At 41.3% G+C, this 12,278-nt stretch overlaps 1 protein-coding gene across 1 annotated transcript; it reads right to left on the reverse strand.

Annotated features, from left to right (window-relative positions):
• Positions 1 to 9,640: 9,640 nt before the first annotated feature.
• LOC120033103 (zinc finger protein 135-like) lies at positions 9,641 to 11,962 on the reverse strand (the record flags this gene model as incomplete). The annotated part of the gene is made up of 2 exons (XM_038979357.1): positions 9,641 to 10,870; positions 11,375 to 11,962. Coding segments are annotated over 2 exons (1,200 nt in total), but the record flags the coding sequence as incomplete, so codon positions are not given.
• Between the last annotated feature and the right edge of the window lie 316 nt (positions 11,963 to 12,278).

A 12,278-nucleotide genomic window follows, 5' to 3' on the forward strand; every position in this document is an offset into this window, starting at 1 on the left:
CTCTGAGCATCTCTCTGCACCTGGCATCCACCAAATGCTGCACTGTGTGTCCTCCGCACAATTGCAACAATTAACCATCACATTGCTCCAACATTCCCCGTAATCATGTTCCCCACCACACTTGGCACATCTCTTCACTCAACAGCTACATGTCCCATTCTTTGGCATTTAAAAACACTGTGATGATTGACTGTTGCTGCTCCAGTTTCAACTGTTCTGTTATGGAACCCTGACCTGTTCACCGGACGTGCTACCTGTCCCAGACCTGCTGTTTTCAACTCTCTAGAGACAGCAGGAGCGGTAGAGATACTCTCAATGATCGGCTATGAAAAACCAACTGACATTTACTCCTGAGGTGCTGACCTGTTGCACCCTCGACAACCACTGTGATTATTATTATTTGACCCTGCTGGTCATCTATGAACATTTGAACATCTTGGCCATGTTCTGTTATAATCTCCACCCAGCACAGCCAGAAGAGGACTGGCCACCCCTCATAGCCTGGTTCCTCTCTAGGTTTCTTCCTAGGTTCTGGCCTTTCTAGGGAGTTTTTCCTAGCCACTGTGCTTCTACACCTGCATTGCTTGCTGTTTGGGGTTTTGGGCTGGTTTTCTGTACAGCACTTTGTGACATCAGCCGATGTATGAAGGGATTTATAAATACATTTGATTGGTTGATTGATGAGGCAGGGTTAAATTCTCTGACATTGAAGTTACAGAATCCTATTCTGTACTTTTCCAGACAAAACCTTCTCAAACGTCAACAGCACCGATAAGCTTTCACTTCTTTAACCCTCTTTCCTACTGATCAACCTTTAGGCTTCAACCACTCTGTCTCCTTCACATGTTCTTTAACATGATCATCCATGGACATAGATATTGGGACCTCAGAGATTACTCCCTTCAATTTAGCATAAGCTCCAGGATCATGGCTTCTGAGCTTCATCCCATTATGATTTTCCAATTGAAGAATCTTCCCTTGCTGAACCTGACTAGCACACGATATTAACAATCTACCAAGTTTTATTTCACCTTTATTTAACCAGGTAGGCTAGTTCAGAACAAGTTCTCATTTACACAGATGAGGCCCAGTTTAACTTCACCTCTCTTTTTATGGCCTTGGTTAATCAGATAGGGTGTAAATGAGGCCCTGTGGTCTCCTTAAACACCATCCCAACTTTCCACTGTGACAAATTATTACTCTAGCTCCCTACCTTGGGCCTCTTTAGAGTTTCTATACTACATGCACCACTGCTTCCAGTATCATTATCTCTGTTCTTCCACTACAGACCATTCACATACTAGGCCCTCATCCTCCCGCTCCATATCATCAGAACTGTCCCCCACATTGATCGCATTCCAGCACAGCTGTTGCTTCTCAAACTCTCTCTCCATTTCCATTGTTTCAGGGGTGTCAAACTTATTCCATTGAGGACCGAGCCTCCCAGGTTTTAGTTCTTTCATTTCAATTATAACCTAGACAATCAGATGAGGGGAGTTCCTTTCTAATTAGTGACCTTAATTAATCAAGTACAAGGGTGGAGGGAAAACCCGCAGACACGTGACCCTCCATGGAATGAGTTTGATACGTGCTCCGATTCATCCCCATTAATCGACGCCATTCCATGCAGTTGGCCTCTATCTCCAAATTGTGAAGGATAACTTCCCTCTATTTTGACACTCCACCACACAGCCTCGTGTCGCCCTTTCACAACGAGCAAACTCCTAGAAAGATGACCGAAACCGTTGAAACCGCCATTTGACTAGACTCGTCTGAAACATCCTGATCTCGCGAGCTTACATTAACGAAACAGTGTATGTAAACTCGTGAGATCAGGATGGTTCGGACGAGGCTTTTTACCAGCTCATAAACAACTTTTTACATAAAACCAAGAACATGTAAAAACGAACTCAAATAAGTGGAATCCTTATGAAATGACTTTGACGGAATTATGTACATACACTCAAATAAACCCAAAGTCTATCTAAGTGACTTGTAAAATCGTTTTTAATCACGTTCTTCACTCACTCGGTTAGACCTAAAAATAACACATACAATTAAAACGTTTACCAGACGTGAAAATACCTTGACGGATTTGTTACCTAGCATGTTATATATTCTTTCGAAATTAGAAAGTTTAAACATGCTATTACATACCTACAATGATACATTTGAAACGGACACAACCACTATCGACATAACAGCACAGTTCTGTCGTTTTCCATCCCGTAACTTCCTGTTCCCCACTACCACAACGCAACAGCGTCGTCTTCTTCTCTGGTATACTGACATTTACACAAATATAACGTGTCTGCCACCTACTGTACCGTTAGTAAACTGTAGAAAAATATACACGTCCAATGCGGATAAGAGGGGGGGGGGGGGGGGGCGACGACGACAAGGACATCAAAATAAAATACAAAAATAGATAAATAATAACTTCCCACTCCTTCATTCACAGTACTATTCAAATCACATCCCTACACAGTCTCATGGGCCTCGTAGGGAGGAACATCTTCAGTCACAGTTCTATTCAAATCACATCGCTACACAGTCTCATGGGCCTCGCAGGGAGGAACATCTTCAGTCACAGTCCTATTCAAATCACATCCATACACAGTCTCGTGGGCCTCGTAGGGAGGAACATCTTCAGTCACAGTTCTATTCAAATCACATCGCTACACAGTCTCATGGGCCTCGTAGGGAGGAACATCTTCAGTCACAGTTCTATTCAAATCACATCGCTACACAGTCTCATGGGCCTCGTAGGGAGGAACATCTTCGGTCAGTATTCCCTGCAATCAGTGATGTAAAGTACTTAAGTACAAATATTTTAAGTACTACGTAAGTAGTTTTTTGTGGTATCTGTACGTTAGTTTTGATATTTTTGACAACTTCTACTTTTACTCCACTACATTCCTAAAGAAAATAATGTACTTTCTACTCCATACATTTTCCCTGACACCCAAAAGTACTCGTTAGATTTTGAATGATTAGCAGGACAGGTAAATTGTTCAATTCGCGCATCACTACTGCATCTGATCTGGCGGACTCACTAAACACAAATGCTCTGTTTGTAAATTATGGGTGTGATCTTAAATTCAATCTGGAGTGGCAGAGTGGGCTTGGGCGTTCGTAAATTCAGAGCGTTGTCAGATTGTCAGTTCGTATCGCTCTCGGAGCGTTCAGAGCCACACTGGACGCTCTGGCGGAGGAGTAGGGTTGATTCAAGCGTTCTGACCTCACAACGGCAGCCAAGCATCCAAGCTAATTGGCTAGCTTGCTAGCTACTTCCAGTACAAATGAGAGAACTCTGACCATTTTACTCGCCTTAGCAGAGCTGGTTAGGCTGTGTTCGTGTTATCCAGAGCATTGGTGACTTTAACTGTGCTACAGGCAACAATTTAATTACGCTTTTTTTGCCGACGTTTACTGACACCGGTCGTATTCAAGGGGTGTTGAGCGTTCGTTTATCATCAGTTATTAAGCCCTCTGGCACACTCAGACGAGAGTGCATTGAAATCGGAGTATATAGCCAGAGCGAATTCAGGAACGCACGCTATGTCTGAGTGTTGGAGTGTGCCCCTGACTATCCGTACATTTAAACTACAAGAAAATCGTTCTGTCTGGTTTGCTTAATATAATAAATTATAAATGTTTTGTACTTTTACTTTTGATATGTAAGTATATTTTAGCAATTACATTTACTTTTGATACTTATGTATATGTTAAACTAAATACTTTTAGACTTTTACTCAAGTAGTATTTTACTGTGTGGCTTTTACTTTTACCTTGATAGGAAATGACTCAAGTATCTTTACTTTTACTCAAATTATACAAATGTGTACTTTTTCCACCACTGCCTGCAATGCTTCCAATGTCAATTCCCGAACTCCCAAAAACCTTTCAGCCGCAAATACAATTCATCTTTACAATCGGTATCCTTCAACTGGTGAACGACGTTATGAATCTCAACAGGCTGCGGGGCATCCACTGCCATAGCTTCCTCAGCACCAATCGCTCTTTCAACTATTTCCCGCGCCTCCCAGTAGGAGAACTACTGTACAGTTTCTTGATGTGGATGTTCCCTGATATAAGAAAAATGTATTAATGCCATTGGTCAGAACTGGTGTTATGAAACTGATGGAGAATATTTGTAAAAAAAAATATATATATTTTATTGAAGTAGGCACATAGCATACATAACAGGTTAGGAAAATTAAAGTGGCAGTTAGGTGAATTAGCATGGCAGGTTAGGAGACTGAGGATAAGGTTAGGAAAAGGGTGAGGGTTAGGGATTTGTTTGTCTGCAATTACACCCTTCTCGGATCAAGGGGGCAGGCTTCCAGTCTATAAGCATGCTTTCCACTGTGCTCAGAGGGCATTTTCCGTACTGCAGTTCAGCTGAAGCACGGCCCAATTCCCATTGATGGCCCCATAGCGAAGTCACATTTAAAAAAAAAAAAAAGTTTTTTTATCATCAAGTTTGTTAACAAAACATCTATTGAATTATTCAAGTAATTGCCTTAGACTGATTTTTTCCCATCACTCACAGCCAAAGTTATTAACTATTTTAGATTCATGCAGTGAGGTGGGTGAGCTTATGCCACATGCAGATGTTGAAAGGAAAACACACCTCTTGACCTGCGTGTGCATAATGTAGGTCAAGGAGCAGCCTCATCTCATAGACTAGATGTAGTCTAGTAAATATAAATCCGGGACTCTCAAAATAGTGTGAAATGTTACGTTATTCTGGTTACATAAAACAGATGGTTACTTAATAAATGGAATTTGGTGGTGCTGTATTGTAACAGTGAGCTGAACCAGTTGAAAGTATTGACGCCAGGGATATATTGTTAGTGACTGTGTGTTCCTTTATTAGTTTTGTGTTTTTTATTCATTTATTTCTGGTCCTCTCCTACCTGAGAGGCATGAGGCCTGTGTGGCGTTGCACTGTTAAAATCATCCCAGTGTGGAGATGAAACACCTGTGTGTTACAAAGCCACATGCTCTGTCCTCTCTGCTCTACCTAGGTGTTATAATGTGGATAATACAGAGATAATACTAATACAGAGATAACCACTGCTCTATCTAGGTGTTTTAATGTGGATAATACTAATACAGAGATAACCATTGGACATGCATTTTCCATTATTTCATTGTGTTTATCACTAGTTCCGTAAACGTGTAATATAAAGCATATACAGGGCATTATACAAGACCCCCTGACTTTTTCCACATTTTGATACTTTACAGCCTTATTCGAAAATTAATTAAATGCATTTTTTACCCATCATCAATATACACACAATACCCCATAATGACAAAGCGAATATTTTAGCAAATTTATAAAAATGAATACGTCATTTGCATAAGTATTCAGGCCCTTTGCTCTGAGACTCAAAATTGAGCTCAAGTGCATCCTGTTTCCATTGATCATCCTTGAGATATTTCTATAAGTTGACTGGAATCCACCTGTGGTAAATTCAAATTATTGGACATGATTTGGAAAAGAACACACCTGCCTGTATAAGGTCCCACAGTTGACAGTGCATGTCAGAGCAAAAACCAAGTCATGAGGTGGAAGACATTGTCCATTGAGCTCGAGACAGGTTTGTGGCGAGGCACAGATCTGGAGAAGAATAGCAATACATTTCTCAAATCTCTGTGGGCTGGGCTCCCCGCTTGTGCCGTCAAACTCCTGCCCCACGTTGGGCGCAAACCTTTTAGCGGCTCCCGAGTGGCTCAGCTGTCTAAGAAACTGCATCTCAGTGCAAGAGGCATCACTACAGACCCTGGTTCAAATCCAGGCTGAATCACATTGGCCGTGATTGTGAGTCCCATAGGGAAGCGCAGAATTGGCCCAGCATCGTCCGGGGTTGGCCGTCATTGTAAATAAGAATTTGTTCTTAACTGACTTGCCTGATTAAATTAAAAAGTGGGATGCATGCCAGCAAAGCCACAACAATACATTAATTGCACAATAACGGTGCCCACAAACTGTTAGGTCCCGCATAAAGCTGACCCAACAGCATAGTCCCAACAATTTACCACTGCTACACCTGGCTATCAGCGGAGCCTTGTCTGGCAACGAAACAGTTCATTCAGCCTCATTTACTGCCTTTAAAGAAAACATGGCTGACTTGCTTCAACAAATGTGGTTTCTACTGACAATTGAGATGTACAAACTATGGCATAAGGGGACGACAAGCGGATAAGAGGCAAACCGTAATTTCTATTAAGACATTAAGACGTTCAGCCCTTTTGAAATACACAGCAACAGAATTCAGAACATGGGCCGTTCTTACAGTGTTCTCCCTGTACGCCAAGTTAGAACCGTAGGATAAATAAAGGGGCATATATGCAGACAATTAAAAATCTTACAATATTCAATTATTACATTTCTCAAAAACAGGTTATAGGCTACATGTGAACCACCAAGTCAGAACAGTAGGCAAAATGAAGAGGTGAAAATAGACCAAATTATTAGGGTGAGGCACATCGGCTACTAATGTGCAATTAGCAGGGACAATGGCCAAATAACAAGTATCATATTTCAGGCTCAATGTATAAACAATTTGGACCAATGAGAACTTGCCATGTAGCTATGAGTCCCAGACTGCAATTCCTCCTATTAGCTACAGTATACACATCTCCCTGGCATGTTACATCATTTATGCAACAGCAGACAAGACATTTTTTGACTCACCTTGTTGTGTTGTGCTCACTTGAACAGGAAGGTGGTGCGGCAGTCCATCGTGGGCATATTTTGTCATCAAACTTTGTCATCAAAGTCTGGCATTCTCTGGATTTATGGTGCTTTCAAGACAACTGGCAACTTGAAGAAAAATGGAATCATGATGACGTCAGTAATCTTCAGGTCGTAGCTGTAGAAAGAGGCCCAAGTTCCCAATTTACAATTCCGAGTTGGATGAAAGGTCAAAACGTATTTTCCCAGTCGTAGCTTGTTTTTCCCTGAGTTCCCAGGTGTATTGAACTCACTCAAGTCAGATTTTGCAGTACCGAGTTAAGTTGTTTTGAGCGCGGCACAAATCAAGCTTCATTGCCAGCACGGCCAATGTTGAACGTTTACAATTTTAAACTAGGAAAAGAGACCCTTAATCTTAGACTTGGGACAACACAGTCACTCCACTGATTCCTTCCAAACCATTCACTGTTGAATTTGCAATTTCCAACTTATTGTGTAATGTTTATATCCAATGGTCGATGAGAAGCGATACGTTTTATCTATAATTTCTCATGATTTCTCTTCACATGACAAAGATTAAAAAGGATTTGCCAGCAGATTGTCGACTTGATTCATGATGATGACTGCTAGCTCAGATTTTGAAAGTATGATGTTGACATGATCAGTTCAATCAAAGCGACTGTAGATATAACATGATTTGACGTGATATTATCTGTGGACAATGACCTTGAGCCTTCTTGGATGGGACTTCCAATGTAAGTCTATGGCAGCACCCAAGGGGCTTGAATTTTCAAGTTCTACCCTTAGACTTGGCAGTGACGTATTGTCCCCATGAATGAAAGAACACTGAGCCAATCACGGCACAACGCTCCGTATTTTCTGCTGGCTTGCCCCACCTCCACAGAAGGCAATGAGCTAGGCTGAAAGACCTGCATTTTGGAGAAGCCTTACTCAAGAAAACAAAAAAGAGACCATTTTGTATGCGGCTTAATTAATAACTCAATTATATATATGTTGTTGTTTTTTTACATTGTTTGCAAACAGATCATTTTTTTTACACTTTTTTTAGCGCTAAAACTGTGGGGATCAAAACAGGTGGCTCACCTGCCCTGAATGATGGGTCGCCACTGAACTTATCTAGAACACTGCAGTCCGTCTGGGTGTTTAACCTTCCCAAGTTCCCCCATATCACCCTACGCCTCCGTACATTCCACTGGCTTCCAGCCGAAGCTCACATCCACTACAAGACAATGGTGTTTACTTACGGTGCAGCAAGAGGAACTGCCCCATCTCTACCTTCAGGCTATGCTCAAACCCTGTATCCCAACCCGAGCACTCAGTTCTGCCACCCCTGGTCTCATGGCCGTCCCACTGCTACAGGAGGTCAAGCTCCCTCTCAGCCCAGTCAAAGCACTTCTCTGTCCTGGCACCCCAATGGTGGCACCAGCTTCCCTCTGATGGTAGCACAGCAGAGTCCTTGCCCATCTGCCCGAAAAGGTTGGAAACCCTACGTCTTTAAAGAGTACCCCCCCCCCCCCCCCCCCCCCCCCCCAAATACAAATAATGATAATAATAATGTGACACTGACTAATTGAGGAGAAATGTATTTACTGTGATATGTGGTTGTCTCATCTGGCTATCTTAAGATGAATGTACTTAATGTGCTGGTGACATGACAGGGTCAGAGAGAACTCCTGACTGTAGTCATACAAAAACACTCCAGGCACTCAGCCCATAAGAACCATTCATACTGTCAGATCTAATATGAAGAACTGAATACAACCATAAGAACCATTCATACTGTCAGATCTAATATGAAGAACTGAATACTAAAGAGAAGAGGTTGACCAGTACATATTCATGTAACTTTATTTTTCATTGGCAGATCAATAACGTTTTCTTCAATGCAGTTATCCAAACACATTCATGATCAGTAACTAAAATAACTAATCTAGTTTTAAAGACAATTAATAAACACATGTATTCATTTCATAAACTGTGTATCATTAAATAAAGTTGTAAAACAATCCCCCCAAACTAGTGGTGAAAAGTGATCATCATAGCCTAGTGGTTAGAATGTTGGGCCAGTAACCAAAAGGTTGCTAGATCGAATCCCCGAGTTGACAAGGTAAAAAATCTGTCATTCAGCCTCTGAACAAGGCAGTTAATCCACTGTTCCTAGGCCATCATTATAAATAAGAATTTGTTCTTAACTGACTTGCCTAGTTCAATAAAGGTTGAAAAAAAGTGTCTACTAGCTCATTCCCACAGAATACTGCAGAAGGACAACCTGGTCTCAGAGCAAAATGTATTATATGGTACAAAAATATCCGTGCTATTCCATTTAGTATGTTACATTACATTACCAATATAAGCTGAACTAAAATATAAACGACACATGTAAAGTGTTGGTTTCATAAGCTGAAGTAAAAAATTCCAGAAATGATCCATCTGTACAAAAAGGTTATTTCTCTCAAATGTTGTACACAACTTTGTTAATATCCCTGTTAGTGAGCATTTCAGCCTTTGTCAAGATAATCCATCCACCTGACAGGTGTGGCATATCAAGAAGCTGATAAAACAGCATGATCATTACACAAGTGCACCTTGTTCTGGGAACAATAAAAGGCCACACAATGTCACAGATGTCTCAAGGTTAGGGAATGTGCAATTGTCATTGACTGCAGGAATGAGCTGTTGCAAGAGAACTTCATCTCTACCATAAGTCACCTCTAACGTCCTTTTAGAAAATTTGGCAGTACATCCAACCGGCCTCACAACTGCAGATCACATGTAACTACGGCAGCCCAGGACCTCTTCACCTGCAGGATTGTCTGGGGGGGGGGGGGGGGGCTGAGTAGTATTTCTGTCTGTAATAAAGACCTTTTGTGGAGAAAAACCCATGCTCATTGGCTGGGCCTGGCTCCCAAGTGGGCCTATGCCCTCCCAAGTCCCACCCATGGCTGAGCCCCTGCCCAGTCATGTGAAATCCATAGATTAGGGCCTCAGTAATTTCAATTGACTGATTTCCTTAGACAAACTGTTAGTCTTTGAAATTGTGGCGTTTAGATTGTTGTTCATTATAATACGACTTGTAGGACGTATCGTATGTTAAGAATTACAATTCGTATGTTATTTTACGCATTGCTATTCATACAATATCTTACGAACTTGTAATATGTATGATATGTTACGAATTCCAATTTGTTGTTACTAACGTTAGCTAGGTTAGGGGTGAGGGGTTTAAGGTAGACTTAAATGGGTTTAGGGTAAAGGTTAGCTAACATGCTAAGTAGTTGCATGCTAAGCTAACATGCTAACATAGCAAAAAAGTATTAAGTCATTGCAAAGTTGCTAATAAGCTAAAATGCTAAAGTCCTCCTTGATGAGATTCAAACACGCAGCCTTTGGCTAGACGTTAGAGTTACACGCCCACCCTTCCACAGAGCAGGAGTAAGGTTTCTCCCCTGTGTGTATACATTGGTGTGTTAAGTTGCTATGGTGAGAGAAACTCACCCAAATGTCAGAGAAGACGTAAGCAGGCTTCTCTCATGTGTGTGTTCTCTGATGAACTTTTAGCTCAGTTGCTGTTTTGAAGCATTTTACACAGGCAGAGCAGGAGTATGGCTTCTCTCCTTCATGTATATGTTGATGTCTTTTTAAGGTATCCAGTCGAGAGAAACTTACCCCACAGTCAGAACAGGAGTAAGGCTTTTCTCCTGTATGTGTTCTCTGATGAACTTTTAGATCAGTTGATGTTTTGAAATATTTTACACAGTCAGAGCAGGAGTAAGGCCTCTCTCCTGTGTGTGTTCTCTGATGAACTTTTAGATGAGTTGATGTTTTAAAACATTTTACACAGTCAGGGCAGAAGAAAGGCTTCTCTCCTGTGTGTGTTCTCTGATGAACTTTAAGCTCATTTGATGTTTTAAAACATTTTCCACAGTCAGAACAGTAATAAGGCCTCTCTCCTGTATGTGTTCTCTGATGAACTTTTAGATGAGTTGATGTTGTGAAGCATTTTCCACAGTCAGAGCAGACGTAAGGCTTCTCTCCTGTGTGTGTTCTCTGATGAACTTTTAGCTCATTTGATGTTTTTAAACATTTTCCACAGTATGAGCAGGAATAAGGCTTCTCTCCTGTGTGTGTTCTCTGATGAACCTTTAGCTCATTTGATGTTTTTAAACATTTTCCACAGTATGAGCAGGAATAAGGCTTCTCTCCTGTGTGTGTTCTCTGATGAACTTTTAACTCAGTTGATGTTTTGAAGCAAATTACACAGTCAGAGCAAACGTAAGGCTTCTCTCCTGTGTGTGTTCTCTGATGAACTTTTAGCTCAGATGATGTTTTGAAATATTTTACACAGTCAGAGCAGGAGTAAGGCTTCTCTCCTGTATGTATACGTTCATGTGAATTTAAGTTTGAAAGTTGAGAGAAACTAGTTCCACAGTCAGGGCAGAAGAAAGGCTTCTCTCCTGTGTGTGTTCTCTGATGAACTTTTAGCTCATTTGATGTTTTGAAATATTTGACACAGTCAGAGCAGGAGTAAGGCTTCTCTCCTGTATGTATAAGTTCATGTGAATTTAAGTGGGAAAGTTGAGAGAAACTAGTTCCACAGTCAGAGCAGTAATACGGCTTCTCTCCTGTGTGTGTTCTCCGATGAACTTTTAGCTCAGTTGATGTTTTGAAGCATTTTCCACAGTCAGAGCAGACGTAAGGCTTCTCTCCTGTGTGTGTTCTCTGATGAACTTTTAGCTCATTTGATGTTTTGAAATATTTGACACAGTCAGAGCAGGAGTAAGGCTTCTCTCCTGTATGTATACGTTCATGTGAATTTAAGTGGGAAAGTTGAGAGAAACTAGTTCCACAGTCAGAGCAGTAATACGGCTTCTCTCCTGTGTGTGTTCTCCGATGAACTTTTAGCTCAGTTGATGTTTTGAAGCATTTTCCACAGTCAGAGCAGACGTAAGGCTTATCTCCTGTGTGTATACGTTGGTGTGTTTTCAAGGTGCCCAGATTAGAGAAACTCGCCCCACAGTCAGAGCAGGAGTAGGGCTTCTCTCCTGTGTGTATACGTTGGTGTGTTTTTAAGGTGCCCAGATTAGAGAAACTAGTTCCACAGTCAGAGCAGTAATACGGCTTCTCTCCTGTGTGAGTCTTCTGATGAACTTTTAGCTGAGTTGATGTTTTAAAACGTTTTCCACAGTCAGAGCAGTAATAAGGCTTCTCTCCTGTGTGAGTCTTCTGATGAACTTTTAGATGAGTTGATGTTTTGAAGCATTTTCCACAGTCAGAGCAGGAGTACGGCTTCTCTCCTGTGTGTATTTTTAGATGTATTTTTAGCTTTGATAGAAATGGGAAAATCTCTTCACAATGTGGGCAGTGATGAGACCTCTTATCTCTCTGATCTTCCTGAGGTTGCTCTCTGGATGTAGAGAATGGCTCAACATGGTAACCTGTGTGAACATCAGAAGAACCATTCAGTTGGTGTGATATACATGTCAATCAAATGTATTTTATGAAGCCCTTTTAACATCAGTAGTTGTCACAAAGTGCTGAACAGAAACCC

The sequence above is a fragment of the Salvelinus namaycush genome, chromosome 40 (genome assembly GCF_016432855.1).
Source record: "Salvelinus namaycush isolate Seneca chromosome 40, SaNama_1.0, whole genome shotgun sequence".
Classification (NCBI taxonomy): domain Eukaryota; kingdom Metazoa; phylum Chordata; class Actinopteri; order Salmoniformes; family Salmonidae; genus Salvelinus; species Salvelinus namaycush.